General features: G+C 35.3%; 1 protein-coding gene across 18 annotated transcripts in view; it reads right to left on the reverse strand.

The window, feature by feature from the left end:
* RBBP8 (RB binding protein 8, endonuclease) overlaps positions 1–17,047 on the reverse strand; it is a 103,656-nt gene that overhangs the window by 53,867 nt on the left and 32,742 nt on the right. For all 18 annotated transcript variants that reach the window (XM_008523296.2, XM_008523295.2, XM_008523294.2 and 15 more), the window contains 2 exons: positions 15,143–15,185; positions 8,371–8,466 (listed from right to left, as the gene is read on the reverse strand). In XM_008523296.2, coding sequence (XP_008521518.1) covers positions 8,371–8,466; positions 15,143–15,185 — 139 coding nt within the window. The remainder of the gene's footprint in view (positions 1–8,370; positions 8,467–15,142; positions 15,186–17,047) is intronic.

The raw sequence follows: 17,047 nt of genomic DNA on the forward strand, positions 1-17,047 counted from the left end.
AACCAGTAACATGAAAGAGAGAAAGCAAAATAAATAGAACAACTGATCCTGGAGGAAAGTACCAATTCAGAGGACACAAAATAATTTTTGGTGGGGGGGCGGGGGGAAGGGAGCTGTCTAGTATCCCCAGAAAAATGAGAAGTGATATAGCCATAAAACAAAAAACAGACACACACACATATGAAGCAATGATCAATAAAACCAGTTCTTGGTTACTAAATGTGATTATCAAAATACTTCAGTAGTAGAGGTGGAGAATAAAATAAATCTTCCAGAACATGGAAAAAAACCAAAGAACATAAATAAGAAAAAAAATTATAAGGGATCAGTTTATGACCAAGAAATGCTCCAGAAAGAGAGAACATACAAAAATGGAGAGGAAATCATAGGAAAAAAACTTCCAGAACTTAAGAGATACCAGTCTTCAGGTTAGCAGGATGAGTGTCCAGTACAATAAAGGAAACACACAGACACACCCTTCATCATGAAGTTTCAAAACAAGCATAAGAAGATCTTAAAATCTAGACAGGAAAAAATCCTACTATCTACAAAGAAATGAACATTAGAATGACACCAGTCTTCTTATCAGCATTGGATGCTAACAGAAAATGAAAAAAAAGTCTTCAAAGTTTCGAGAGAAAACTATCTTGAATGTAGAATTTTACATCCATTCAAAATATCATCTAAATGCAACAATAAATAAAAACATTTTCAAACACACAAGGACTCATTTACTTCCTGTGTACTTTTCAATAGTTATTTGAGGATAAGCTAAAACAAAATGAGCATGAAAAACCAATAAAAAGGAAAAAGAGGCCCACATTTTATCAACCATGTTCACTGGTATATCTTCAAAGTCTAAAATAGTGCCTGCACTAAAGGTAGGTGCTCCATAGATATTTGCCGACTAACATGAGTTGAAAGAAATAATGGAATTAATGTTGGGATCCAGTGAAGGGAAATCCCAGAATGGCAGTTATAGAATAACCTAGAAAGTAAATGGTCCAAATTAGGACAGCAAGTTTTTTGTCCAAGTATGTCTTCAAGAAAAAGAACAATAACAAAAAGAGATTATAATCAATAAGTAAAATAACTAAGGCATTAAATAATATTAATGACATGGTGAGGAAAAGATGTTTCTTGTCTCAATAAGAAAAAAGGTAGCTAGAAATTCTAGGAGAAACAAAGCAAACTTATATAAACATGTCCTTGTCATAATATAATTATGAGCTGATTTGAGCAACTGATTTGGGTCGAAAATTTGACCCGGACATTAGAAACACTCTCCTTGAGCGGCACAGAAGTCATGACATCAGAGCTGTAAGGAAGGAAATGTCATCCTAACTCTGCAGTGAATATTCACATAGTCAACAAATAAACACGGTTTACTATTTTCCAATTTCTACAATCCATTTATAAACAAAATACGAAAGAATGAAATGTGGTAACAGAAAAGAAGGTAATTATTATTAACTTTGTCAATATTTATACGTAAAGGTTCCGCTGACAAAGGCAGGAGGCAAAAAGAGAGGGAGAGGGACGCAGGGGAGGGTAAGCATCGCGACCTGCTGAAACAGAGAGGGGAGGTCAGGGAGACTGTGGAGACGTCTCTCTCCAAAATGTATTTATGGAGATACATATGTTTGCATAAGTATATGTATTAAAGTTAAAAGGAAAAACAACTAAAATAATAACTCTTCAAAAATAGGTGAGGGAGGGAAAAATAGCATCCTCATCTTCACAGCAAGAAGTAAACAAATAGCGTCTCAAGTTGAAAAATCAAGTATTATAGTGAAAATACATCATTTAGAACTTTGGAGAACTAAAAATTGGAACACAGAGGGGTGAAAGAGTGAACACGGAACTACTGTTTTCATTATAACTGTACAACTTTATAACGTACATGTATTACTCAAATAAAAATTCAAAAGGGAGGGGAAAAAGCAATAAAATAAGCCAAATAGGGGCCAGTCCTGTGGTGGAGTGGTTAAGTTCGCGCGCTCTGCTTTGGCGGCCCAGGGTTTCGGCGGTTTGGATCCTGACGCGGACATGGCACTGCTCGTCAGGCCAAGTTGAGGCGGCGTCCCACATGCCCCAGCTGGAAGGACCCACAACTAAAAATGCACAACTATGTGCTGGGGGGATTTGGGGAGAAAAAAGCAGGAAAATAAAGAAGATTGGCAACAGTTGTTAGCTCAGGTGCCAATCTTAAAAATAAATAAATAAATAAGCCAAATAGTGCATTACTCCTTTTTGTTATAGCATTTTAATTTAATAGTATTATGTTCTAGTAAACTTTGCATGAAATCTTTTTGAGAATTGAGGTACTAAAAAGGACATACACAGCTCATCTTTCTACTATAATACTGTTTTCAGGATTTAAAGCATTTCTAAAACTAATAGTAAAGTCTATTTATGCCTTTAAAATTCCAAAGGCAATAAGAATAGTCCTTCTAAACTATTCCAAAATCAAGACATTGTTAAACTGGTTACAAGAAGAAACTCAATTTTAACTATTTGTTTAAAATACTTGAAATTTCATATTTACATTTCCCTTTTATGATTTGTTCAAATTAACAGCTTAGAGTCCATGCAATATTCAATCAAATAGTTGACCTGATTGTAGTAAATAATTTATACACAGAACTATGAAGCTATCGAGGCTTAAGAGCACATGCACTGAAAAGTCTGAAAAACACTGAAGGAGTTAAATGGCATTAAACAACCTTAATGAATTATTTAAACTTTATTCCACTGCTCCGTTTATTTGTCATTAAAAACCAAACACGTTATTGTTTCTAAGAAGTCAAACCCGATATATCAAAATGTTATACAGTATCATGGAAAACAATCCCTTAGAATCCTCAGCTCCCAAGTGTAAAAATGCTACTGGTACAGACAGTTATGAAATGCAGCAATATTCCCTAGCTGGTTTATTACTTCCAGTTTTCTCCAGTCAACTGCCCCTCTTGATGACAGTATCTGTGAGTGAACTCCTGATTGCTCACTGATCCTAGTTTAAATTTAAACTGCTGTGAGGAAATATGCCAGCTCCTATTTCCATCAGCAGGGTTCCACTGCTTTCTCCTGGCCTCTCTTCCACTGCTGCTGTCAGAGAAAGACAGAAGAGTTCCCCTTCACAGGAGAATGCAGTTTCAGTAGCTATAAACAGGTAAAAGGAAAAGAAGAGGAACTCCACTTTTAAGAGCAGACAGTAACATATGTTCTGAATTTTATTCCAGTTTGTTCATAGAAACGAAGAAATAAAAGCTTTCATTCTGCAATTACAACCTACCAGATTAACAAGTAGGCACAGTTGCTTGCTATACTCCAAAAAGATTTCCTCACATTTATTCATTTTCATTCAAAAAAGTTTTACTGAACACCTACAGTGAGTATTACAGGTGTAGGTGCTATAAATACAAAACTGGCCAGGATACTTACTGTCACTGCTTTTACAGAGTTTACCGTCTACTAGACAAAGACAATAAAAAAGTAACTACAACAAAGTAGGAATCATACGACGTCAACAGAAATACAGGGCACTATGAAATATGAAGGCACACAGCAGAACCTAACCTAGCTTAGGAAGTCATAGAAGGTCTCCTGAAGAATATGATGTTTAAATTTAAATCCCTAAGAGTTAGCAAGAAAAAAAGAGGACATTTGGTCTACTATTTGAAAAGTACTTGCAGAACCACAAATCCTCTGATTATGAGTACCAATTTTCCCTTTTAACAACACGTGAAATGTAAGATGAGTTTCCTATGCCCGCCAAAAATGCTCTTAAAAATATTAAAATCTACTAGACAACTATGGTTTAACTGTTTTGATCAAATTTTTTTTTAAATGCATTCTATCTACTTCTCCAGCAGTCACTGCTTCTTAGATTTAGCGAAATACTTTGTTCACTGAAGGAAAGTTTGTAAATGTAATAATAATAGTAGTAAAACATAAATGAGCCACATAAAATTAGAACTTTTTATTATTTAATTTACTTTTATTGGGTAATTCCTTTTATTTAAACCTCTCACGTTGTCACAACATTAGCATAAGAAACAAGAATCACTTCACCTTATGAAGAGTAGGAAACCAGTTCTAGAATTACTATTTAGAAATTTTAACAAAATACGTATTGCTTTTTAAAGGTCTCAGGAAAACTTCCTAGAGATTTTTAAAGTTTGCCCTAGACATCATTCTTACAAATGACCTAAAACTACAATGAAATTTTAAATAAGGCAGAACTTTACCAAATGTTACCTAGTTAGACATTTAAAGCTAGTATTTAGTTAGTAGTAATTTAAAAAAAATAACAAAAAACAAAAAAAACTTCCAAGGAAACAGACTAGATAATAGGCAACAGTAAAGACTTAACATCTCAGAGTATCTGTTCTGATAATTTTAGGTCAAGCACAAATACTTTGAGATAATCAGTTGAGGTGTAATTCATTTACACAACATTTATAAAAGTAAGACAACATACAGACAAGGCATCGTGAAACAGCAGAAGCTAGGGAATGTGGAGGGTCAAATTATACTAATTAGCCATTAACTATGTGATCTTGGGAAGGTTTCTTAACTCTTTGCCAGCTCAGTTTCCTCATATGTAAAATGGATTTATCATCTACCTTCTAGCGTTAACGTGAAGATTAAGTGCCAGCTGCCTGGGTACAAAGTGAGCTCTCGACACATACACTTCCTATGTTAAAAAAAAAAAAAAAGCTCAGATCTAGGTCATTCTTGGTTTAATTAAATGAGGCTCCATGAAATCAAGAATAAAATAGTATGCCCAGAAGGACATTTTAGATTTGAAGAGAAAAAGTGTGTGTACAACGAAACAGGCTACACTCCTTGCCCCATCCCCACTCCCCACTCCCCACGACCAAATTAATACCGTGCAATGAATTTTCGGCCCACCTACCTAAGGAGGTAAAGGTGAATGGAACGAAAGGCAAGAGAACATTGAAGATAAGAAACATCAGAGAAGCATGACATCCACATGAAATTAGCAACCACAGATCATACACAGAAAAGAATCTAGTTTTATGAAACTGTAGAATAAAAAAGACAATTTTAATTTAAATAAATATATTAACTGAATAAAAGAGAGTAATTTAGAAAATACTTCAATGGGAAGGGCTGGTGACTCATTCACTGACATATCTTCTCAGAATGCGCCTGGAAAAGAAAAACTCACTTAAGAAGGGAAGCACAAGATGCCAAGAGTAACAGAACTGGAAGCTCAAACTTTAAATCATAAAGTGAAGAAATGTTCTGAAGACATTAGAAAGGAGTATTTTCGAGGGCTAAGATCAAGAACACTGTATCTTGGGGATGAAATGGAGAGCTGATTGTATTAAACACAATTCAAGGAAAACAATGAAAACTTTATCTTGTGATTTTTTTCAATGTATTAACTTTGGGCCCTAAACAACTTGCTAATGACCAACTAGACAGGAAGAGTGCTGGAAATAAATACAGTCATGCACTGCTTAAAGATGGGGATATGTTCTGAGAAATGCATCATTAGGAGATTTCGTTGTGTGAACATCACGGAGTGTACTTACGCAAACCTAGATGGTATAGCCTACTACACACCTAGGCTATATGGTACTAATCTAATGGGACCAGTGTCACATGTGTGGTCCATCATTGACTGAAACATCATTACGCAGAGCATGACTGTACAATCAGTCCTCGGGTGTGGCAGGCACGAAAATGCATCTCCTACTGTGGGAAGTAAAGTCACTGGCTCCAGCTGTTGTGCTCTGAAATCCTTCACCTTCAATCACTGAATGAGTAGAGCAGGGACACTATGGCTCCAGGACTCCCCAGTGGCCTTGCTAAAGCTTTCTTAAAACTGCCATGCAGTCTAAGCCCTTCCTGTTTCCTCTCTTTTTCAAGAGTTAGATGCATGGAGATCTCATAACTCTCCCAGCCTCCTCCAGCTCCCTCCTCATTTTCCTTACAGGTGTTTCATCCAATAAATTTCTTGAATGTCTAATATCATCTTGATGTTTGCTTCTCAGAGAATTCAGACTAACATATCTAGTTAATGTCAACCTCAAAATTTTCTTTATGTAGGAATCACTGAACAGAAAAAGTTCCTAATCTCTCGCCATTATTACCATTATCATAGAGAAGGAAGAGCCTCGTCGCTTGTGGAAAGTGGTGGAGTGGTAGAGATGAGAGAGAAAGTATAATGAAATAAGAGAAGGAAGGACTTCAACATTTGGAGAGTTAAAGGCTGAGAAAGACAGGCTCTCCATCTTTCCTCCCAAATCCTCTACTACACATCCGGAGAAAACAGAAGGAAAGGCCTCACCACACTAACAGACGAGGAAGTGATGATTTCCTTTTTGATCCTGGGCTGCAGAAGGGTGAGAGGGATGGACGGCGTTCTAGCTTCCTGATATTTCAGCTGAAGAGAGAGTACATCTAGCTGCAGTGTAAAGCACAGACTAGAGTGCTAGAGGTTGGCATCTTATTCACCAATCAGGAGGGATGTTCTAAGCCTTTTTAAACTGCTGTTATGCACTTTTACTTGCATTATCGCACTTTATCTTCAAAATAGCCCTGTGAAGAAGGTGTCGTTCATGTCATGCCACATATTCCTGGCTTTTCTCCTACTCTGATTATTTCTCTTTCTCCATCTTTTTTGCTGGCTGGGTCTTTATTCTTCATTAACCCTTAATTAGTAAGCCCAAGGATTCAGCCCTGAGATCTCTTCTATTCTCTTCCTATACTCTTTAAGATGTCCTTAGGAGATCTTATCCAGTCCGAAGGTTTTTAAATGACATTTATATGTGGATGAGGGCTTTCAAATTTGTTTCTCTAGCTCTGATCTCTCCAGTTAGTTCCACACTCATATATGCAACAATCTCCTTGACATCTCCATTTGGAGATAGCAGATGCTATCAGTACCTACTCATATCCCTTTGTCATTCCCCTGCTTAAACCCTCCAACGGCTTCCCACTGTAATTAAAATCCAAACTTTTCACCTACGTCCCTACATAATCTAATTATTTCCCACCTTTCCACTCTTATCTCCTATCATTCATCCTCTACTCATTAAATTAGAACTAAGTAGACCTTCTATTCCTCTAATATTCCAAAGCTTATTTCCACCTTAGGCTTTTGCATTTGTCTGTTCTCTTCTTACCTACAGTTCTTCAAGTGACTGGCTATTTTTTCTATCATTCAGGTCTCAGCTCAAATGGCACCTCCTCAGAAAGGCCATCCCTGATGCCCATCAGTATCCCTTCATTTCCCAATGCTTGTGGTCATTCAATTACATCATTCAACTTTATCTTTTTCATAGCATTTAAAATCTGAAATCCTCTTACTTGTATGACTCACTCCCAACGTATGACTCACTCCCAACTTTTGAAAATTAAATGTCAGCTCCATGACATACTAGGGATGGTATTATCCCCAGTCCCCAGAGTAATACGGAGAACACAGTTAAGGACTTAATTATTTACTGTTGAATCTGAATTAAGGATACAGTGTGAAGTTGAAATTCAAATTCACACCTATGATTCCAAAGCACATGGAGCTTTATTCCACAATACGCTGCCTATTACAATAAATGTGCATCCACTGAGAGAAGTTGTAGAAGAAAAAGAGTACTCAATTTCAATTTGCATATGTGCAGAATAGTAGATTATCTTACCACAAAGGCACAGTGGCAAACTCAAACCATCAGCCCTTCTGTAACATGTATAAAAATAATAATAAAGGAAAAACATTAACTAAAAAGCAAGAAACATTGTTTATTATTATTACATAATAAACATTGTTTATTATAGGTCCTAAATAGCAGATTCAGACAAGGGAATATAGCAAAATCTGGAAGATTTTTTTAATGGAGGGTGTTAACCTCACAGGAGTGGGAAAGAAAGAAGTCTGACTGTGGAGATGAAGTAAGTGATAGGCATTATCTTGGGAATATTCAGAAAGAAGAATCCCTAGACTGCCTGGAAGTAGAGAATACGCAGGGAAGAAAAGAGAGCGGCAGGAATAAGACAGGCATAGATTGTGAGGCAGCTTCCACCTACTTAGAAGTAAAAATGGAACTAAAGCATCAAATGAAATGGAACATTGCTACTCTCACGCTCATCCTACATTAAACACCAGGTAAAGAAACATCATTTTAAGGGTAAAGTGATGTGATAGCTGTAATTAAGGAAAAAACAAACCTGTAAGAGCATACCTTTAATTTCGTAAAGTATTTATCCAAAGTCGACATAAGGTTGGGAAAAAGATCACTTTTAGTCTCAGAACTGATTACAAATTAAAATCAATGCACACTTTCTGTTAAAGGGAAAATCACCTCTTTCTCAAGAAGACCCAAGAACCAGACTCACCGATCTTCTAAAACTTTAATGGTTTCATGAAGGACTTTCTGTTGCTCTCTCAGCTGTTGATTTTTGGTGAAGAATTCTTCTAGCCTTTGTGCATCTCTAAAAGTCAAGAAATAAGGTGTTTTTTTTAGGGAAAAGTTACTCTAATAGGATAATTCTGTCATAAGAACTCCTAAGTATGGTCTCACTACTTAGACGATATCATGAATTTGTTCTATCAAAACATACAACTTAAAATAGTGAGGTGTGAATATTTTGTTAATCACAGTTCAAATTATAGTAGAATTTGCTCTATGGTATTTTTACGTAGTGTAGAAGTATTATCCTAAGTACCAGTTATTCATCACACAATGCTGGAACACAGATGAAGGAGTGGACTCTGACGCCACTAGCGACTCAACGTTGTCAAAAATTGCTATTAAAATGTATATTTACTGTTTTTTATTATTTTGTCTATATTTGTTAATGTAAATAACTGACCTCTCTACTCATATTATCTCTATTCCTGTTATATGATATTTATACTTTCTATTTTATTAATTTCTGTGTTGCTTAAATCTTTACCTGGTACTACTTCCAAGTGTGAACTTACGGTGGAGTGGAAGTACATGAACCCTAGATTCTAATGTCTAGGTTTGAATCGCAGCTCTGCGATGTACCAGCTGTGCGACCTGGTGCAAATAACCTACGCTCTCTGTGCCTCAGAAAATGCGGATACATGAGTATATACCTCATAAAGCATTCGCAAGGACTAAGTACTAATGTATAAGTACTAATGTATATACAATATGCAGAACAGTGCTGGCACATAGCAAGTTCTATTAAAGTGCTTACCATTAGGATTTTACAGTCAGGAAAAAACAAAGACAACTAAAATTTCCTTCTAGTAGATCACCTGGTTGCTTTCCAAGGTTGTGTCATATTTTACCCTTCATCATTATGTTTTTTAAAAATCACATTATTGTATAAAGTATGCATATATTTTAATTCTAAGAAAACCCATGAGAAATGTAATTGAGATTTTCTGTGTCATCTTGAAGCTGAAAATATAGAATACTGTGGTTCAAACACATCTTCCCCCAGCCCCCTCAAGGGTCTAAAATATTAAATCAAATAAGGGTGACAAACAAGACTACCCAAAAAAGTAGCTTGTGTCAAAATGGCTAAAACATAGAATGTAATACTACTGGCAGCAAACCAGATGAGTAAAACAACTAAGCCAAAATGTCAGACACCCAAGATAGAGGGTATTTCTTAAATATTGGTTGAATAGTTGATATTGAATGAAAAGCCAATACCTCCAGGAGTGAGAGCTTCCTACTATACAACAAATATAGTTCTGGTAGCATATGTAGACATCAGAAATTTTGGAAATGATAAACAGTAATAGATAGTTGAATCTCGTTAATTTGGCTCTTTCTCATTCATTAAAAAAAGATTTTCTAATACTTTTGGAAAATATATTTAGTTCGGAAGCAGAAACAGGTTTTCAATGATCCTCTTTTTGGAACATTCAACAAATATTTAACAGTCAACATTTCTACATATTTAATTTCGTAAATGAATTTGTGTAAAAGAGAAGTGTTAGCCATGTGCAGAAACAACTATCATCAAAACACAGGTCTGAAACAATTCAGTAAGGGACAAATACAGCATAGTTTCTGATTACTTTCCTAACTGCTGCTTCCAGGTGGAAAGCCCTAAGGACTGTGATATCTTACAGATACAGCTATTCTAACAATATGGAGACAAGACATCCTAACTGTTACTGCACCCTGACTGTCTATTGTAAAATACAGTGGGAAAGAGGGCTTAGGGCAATATAGGCAAGCCCAAGTTCCGAGCCCCACAACGCAAAGACCTAATTCACTAAAAAAATAGAGCACCCCTTTAATTCTCTGATTACTCAGGGAATTTAGTTACTTACCTGTGCTTCAAAATGTATAACCCCAAGCTACCTGAAGTACACAGCTACAGAGTAATTACAATTGATATTAAAAGGCTGCTAAGAGGATCAAATGACTCTGTGAACTATATGGTAAAGTAGGGCATTATTATCAGCTACTGAATAACCAGCTGTGTTTCCATTCCTTAAAATTCAGAAACATTATAGGTAATTTTTGAGAAAGCAATACTCAACAGTCATTTACAAATTTAAGATTTTTCATTGTGGCTGTTTGGTTTGAGGTGTGGAGAAAGACTCAAATTTTATATAAAAAGACTCAGTTATAAAAAGTGCATCTGTCAGAAGCAAATGTAGATCATTTTAAATTATATCTCATCAGTCAATCTGCAGGGAAATAATTCTAAGAAGAAATACTATCTTATATCTATAAATCTATCATTTAAAATAGTAATATTTTAGAAAATAAAACTACTAGGCCTGCATAAAGGATCCATTTTCATAAAACTAAATTCCTTCAAAAATATTTAGTGAACACAGCTTAAAATGTATAATCAAATAGCAAACAATGCTTTCTGGGTTTCAGAATTGCTTCTTGAAAGTGACGAACATTTTGACTCCAAATGATGTCATTCTAATCAATGGTGGTTAATCCAGCATTTACAAGATTGTTAATTTCAACACTGAACCAAGGTATAGTGTAAAGAGCTCACTGTCTAGCTACTAATCAACCCTGAAACTCTACGCTTCTGGTATTAGAAAAGGTCAGAGAGAACAAGAATTCCTATACAGAGTTACTATTCACAAAAGGGGAGACTCGTAGAGTAACTCCAACAAACAGTAATTAGCTGTTTAGTTTGGTATGTATTAAATTACCAGACCAAGTCACTGACAGTGCTCATCTCCTGATTAACAGTGCTTGTAGTATCCATCACTAGCTGAACTATGAACAAAATGAAGATGAAAACAAGAGAACAAGAAAATAAGAAAATAAGACTAAGAGAATAAGAGAATTTTAAATCTCAAACCTCTCAAACATTTTCACCACTGAAGAAAAGCCTATTTATTCCTGAGTAAAAGAAAGATATTTTCCCTTTTTGATTCCAAATGGAGAGAAAAAGAGAAATTTTACTTATTAACCAAGAAAATGATCCTATTTCCTCATCCAAATGATACAATTTCACTATACTTATTTTTGGAATAATTTTTATTATAGGAAGAATTCTTATATAAAGAGTTTTCTGTAATTATTCAGATAATTCTAATACACATAAATACGGTAATACCATCAATATTAATTAAAGTGTATTAAAGGGCTGAAAAGTTTTTGAAATCCCTATTGCCCACAGAAACAAAAGAAAATATGTGTCATAAAAGGAAATCAGGCCTCAAGAGGTGCATTGGCCCCATCTTCTGAGCCAGAGGAGTAGGATTAGTTGAACTGTGACAACATTTTAGGTTGCCTGTCCAACAGCCATTTCCTTCTTATTCCTTGTTAAAAAGAATACTGATTTTCTACAATATTCAGCAGCTGTTTGGAGAGAAGTTGATCTTCTCTCAAGTCGCGATGAATCTTAAAATATTTTTTTCATTTTTAAACTTTTTCATCTTAAAAGTAATTTTAGACTTACAAATAAGTTATAAACAAAGAACAAAGAGTACCTGCGTACCTATCGTCCAGCTTCTCAAAATGTATCTTGTATAACCATAATACAATTATCAAAGTCAAGAAATTAATACTGATACAATACTATTAACTAATCTCCAGACCTTATTCAGATTTCACCAGTGGTCCCTCTAATATAATTTTTCTGGTCCAGGATCCTACGTTGCATTTAATGTCATGTCTCCTCCAATCTGAGACAGTCTCTTCATCTTTCTTGGTCTTTGACTAGCCTGACACCTTTGAAAAGCACTGGCCAGTTATTTTAACTGTTCTTCAACTTGGGTTTGTCTGAGGGTTCCCCATGATAAAACTTGGGCTGTACATTCTTGGTAAGAAAATGACAGAAGTAATACTGTGCTCTTCTTAGTGCATCATACCACTATGGAAGTATACACGAGGTTGGCATATCTGATTACTAGTGATGTTAACTTTGATCGTTTGATAGAGAAGTCTGCCTAGTTCCTCTGCTGTAATACTGTAATTTTTCCCTTTGTAATTAATACGTATCTTACGGGGAGATACGTTGAGTAATTTGCAAAATTTGCAACTGTTGTTTTTCATTGTACTTTCACTAATTTTAGCCCACACTGATGATTCCTGTCTTCAACCATTATTGCTATGATGTTTGCCAAATGGCGATTTTCTATTTCTAACATTCTTTCTATGTTTAGTAACTGAAATCCTAAGGAAGAGCTGTCCATTTATTCTGCAGGTAGAATAATTCATTACTACCATTATTTCATGTTCAGGTTGTCCCAGATTTTGCCATTAGGAATTTTTTTAAATGCCCCTATTACTTTTTGAGGATTTCCTTATTTTGTGGCACCACAAGATGTTCCAGCACATCTTGTAGTTTGCATACTCTCAAGCCCTGGAATCAGCCAGTTCTCCAAAGAACCCTGATTCCTTTTACTGAAGAATCTTTAGAAATCAGCATCTGGGTTTTAGGTACGCTCATGACTACCAGCAATCATTGTTTCTAGGCCCTCTCAATGGACCAAGCCTAGGAAATATATTTATGTCCTCACACACATAAATACTTATCTATATCTATTTCTATATCTATTCATCTATATATTAAAAACCATGAATTCATACTGATAACTCCAATTCCTACCCAGCACCATAGGGTTCATCCTAGCTTTCTCCTTTTTCTTATTTGTAACTCTCTTCTCCTGACAGTGAGGAACCAGGCTCTCATTATCAATAACATACTTAATTATTTGCTCAATCCTAGAATATACATAAAGTAATGTCAGAATCTTTATTAGTCTCAGACAATCTTGTCAATTCAATTCTCTTTGACAGTTATTGTTTAGGAAAAAGCACATAGTTATCATCCATGAGTTAGAGGAAGTGTGCTGGAGGCTGCTTCTGGCAAACTTTTATAATTAGTAAAAAGGGATACAAGGATGTTCTACAAGTGATAACGAGAATGATGATGGCCATCGTGCCATTTTGCAGTGAGTCGAGACTAAGAGGGCAAGCCAGAACACTAAAGATTGCAGAGCAGAATAATAGAAATAACTTGAGTCTTCGATATTGTTGAGTTACTAAATAACCAGTCCTATAATCTCTTTACTTTGGGCCTTCTATGTGAAAGAATACATTTTCCTTACTGTGAAAGTCACTTCTGGTGTTTTTTTCCACACAGTAAGAAAATAACCTACTAAGACACGTACGCTAAATTTACTATTCAGAAAAGGCTTAAGTTGCTATATAAGTAAAGAAACATCTCTGAACTGTGGGAACTAAATACAGCTCTACCACAGAAAGAGAAATGGATTACCCTATGGGCGAGGAGTTTAAAATGACATAATGAAGGGAGGAACAATTACACTTTCAATAATGCAAAGCATTTAAAACTATTGCTAATTAACAAGAATCATAAAATTATTCTTCAAAAAAAATTGTTTTAAAAATTGATGACTTTAGGAGCTGGCCCCGTGGCCGAGTGGTTAAGTTCGCGTGCTCCACTGCAGGCGGCCCAGTGTTTCGTTGGTTCGAATCCTGGGCGCGGACATGGCACTGCTCATCAAACCATGCTGAGGCAGCATCCCACATGCCACAACTACAAGGACCCACAACTAAGAATATACAACTATGTACCGGGAGGCTTTGGGGAGAAAAAGGGAAAAAAAAAATTGATTACTTTATATTTCTGAATCTAAGTCATCTTCCAAACATGACTTTCCAGGTGTCAAGAAGAACTTCACAAGTTTCATTTTCAGAGTATAATGGTTTTGATGGGTGGTTGGTAACTCTAGCTTTTGGTTACAGACTTGGAAGCTTTAAGAATATGATGTAACTGAGACCCAGTGGTATACACCATAACACAAATGCAATAGTCACAATAGTATTAATTTTTGCTATGAGTAATAACATTCTACTATATCATCTGGTTCAGATTCCTGAATGTAGAAGCTCTAAAGGACCATGAGTGAAATCTGCTCCTGGGGCCAGCCCGGTGGCGGAGCGGTTAAGTGTGCACGTTCTGCTTCTCCGCAGTCCCGGGTTCGCCGGTTTGGATCCCGGATGGGGACATGGCACCGCCTGGCAAGCCATACTGTGGTAGGCGTCCCACATACAAAGTAGAGGAAGATGGGCATGGATGTGAGCTCAGGGCCAGGCTTCCTCAGCGAAAAGAGGAGGATTGGCAGCAGTTAGCTCAGGGCTAATCTTCCTCAAAAAAAAAAATCTGCTCCTGACTTAGAAAATCAGATCTGATTCTGGGCTTAATAAGCAAAACAATTCAGGGGAATCACTGGTAATTTCAAACTAGTTAAAAGAGTTCTCAGAATATCCATTTAGTTCTCATCTCTTATACGAGTTTAGAAATCCCAGAATTATTCTGCTCGCCCTCTTGTAGTATGTCAAATTCCAGGAGTTAATCACAGTTGACTAAAGAATGCTGTTGACAGATTAGAATGAATTTACAGATGAGTTCCTGTCTTAATACTTTATGGAAAAAGATTACATATAAAAATTATATTAAAATATAAATATATGCAAATATTAACTAACGCTATACTCAAAATTACTAAGTTATTCTTTTCACTTCAGAATTTTGAAAAACGTGCTGTCAACTATCCAAGGTCCACACTAAGTAAAGCTAATTTCCTCATAAATAAGACACTGAGGTCAAACAGGACATAAGAATCAATTACTTTATAAATAAGATGACAGTGTTATATACTGATACTTACAAAATTCGTTCCTTTTTCAATTTGGTTACTTTTACTTGTAAACCTGAAAAAGAAAAAGAAAAAAACCCCATAGTATTTTAGTTAATACATTTTATCACTTCTAAAGCAGTTAATCTAATTTTCTTTATAAATCTAAAGCTACACTATTAAGTCATTTGAGTCTGGCCTCTGATAATGAGCCAGGTCCCATTAGTTTGAAGACAGCGTATTTCCCTTACTTATACCCTGAGGTCACAAAAGTCTATCTGCAACATTATTGCTTTTAGTCTGTTAAATGACAGTGAAGTACAATAAAATGTTCTCCATCTGAAGTGAGTTACTTCCTATCTAATAGCAGGGACAAGCATATAATTAGAAGTTCACCATAAATAAAGGTCTATGTTCTGACACAGCCTATGCATTTGCTAATGGCAATAGTGCTTACGGAGGCTCAAATCTTCCGGGATTAAAACAGACTGTAGCAGGAAGTCCTGGACCAGGAGCAAAATTGCTTACAGAAAAGTACTTAACAAAGGGCACTTGTGTTTTTATCTCAAGATATCTGCTATATCTATCTTTAATTTTAATTGACTCTGACACAAAACCTAAGAGAAGATCACTGCTTATGGAATTTGGGTAGTAACCACGAAGGAAGCAGGCTGATGGGCACTGAAACTCCAAGGGAAGAATATGGACATGACAGAGTGACATTTCTAATTTTCAGAAACAATAATTAAAAGGAGAAAAACAGCCATTAAATAAACATGAAAATATATCCACCATCAACAGCTACTAAACATAAATTCAAATTAAAAAAATTACTTGAGAAAATTACAAAAGTTATAATATCCAGTGTGACAAAACTGTTGTAAAACTATATTCTCATGCTTTGCTGGAGATGTTATAAATTGGTACAATTCTTTTGGAAAGCAATTTAGCAATATGTAACAGGACTCTTTTTCATTAGTATTTCATTTCTTGGAATTCTAACCTAAGAATATAATCCAAACTGTATAGAAACTCAGTCAAAAAGAATATTGAACAATTTATAGCAATATAAAAACGCTTGAAAAGGGACATGTTCAAGTAAAATATAAGATAACTACTTGATGGAATAATATACAGCTATTAAAATCATTAAGTAAAAAAACTGTCTATTTAACAACACTAAACTGGTTTTCTCTCTATTTTCCCCATGATCTCTATTTTCTGCAATGTGATTATCAAAAGGGGGGAAAAGCTTCTGTGTTTAATTCTTCTGATTTCTAAATCAATCCTTTTGCTAAACTACAATTTTCCCAGGTGTGGATATTTTATTTGCTTTTTAAAATAATGCCTAGAAAGTTTAAAAATTCTGTATCTACTAAGAATTTATTTTATTTGGGGCAGTGAGTCCCTAATAAATAGTTATTGGTTGACTGACTTCTGAAAAAACAAAGATTTACTATTTGTCTTTGGTAGTTTATCTGTGGATTCTAATAAATTATACATTAGGAAAGCTTTCCATAAAATGTTTATAGAAACATTAATAACTTTTGTCACTTCTAAGAATAGGATTTTTCATTATCTGTTTAATTTAGGACAATCTTTTGAACAGCATAACTTATAGACAAATAAGAATTTTAAAAGCAAACATATATTTCCCACCATTTCCCCCTTCATGGTGCCGACTAGGGATGAAGTTGAAAGTCATACATGTACTGATGCTGAAGTCACCTCTTCTTATTGCCCCAAGTGGTAATGATTTAATGCCAGGAAATCCAGATATTATGGAAAAATAAAGGCCCTAGAAAATTTCTTTGTGTTATACTTTTGCCCTGTATTTCAAATTTCACTTCTAGGAAATATCCAACTGATACGATATTTTTTAACCTTCATTTTTACAGCCTATAATTTGGACAAATAAAATGATACGAATAAAACAGT

Source organism: Equus przewalskii, chromosome 7 (genome assembly GCF_037783145.1).
Source record: "Equus przewalskii isolate Varuska chromosome 7, EquPr2, whole genome shotgun sequence".
Lineage (NCBI taxonomy): Eukaryota > Metazoa > Chordata > Mammalia > Perissodactyla > Equidae > Equus > Equus przewalskii.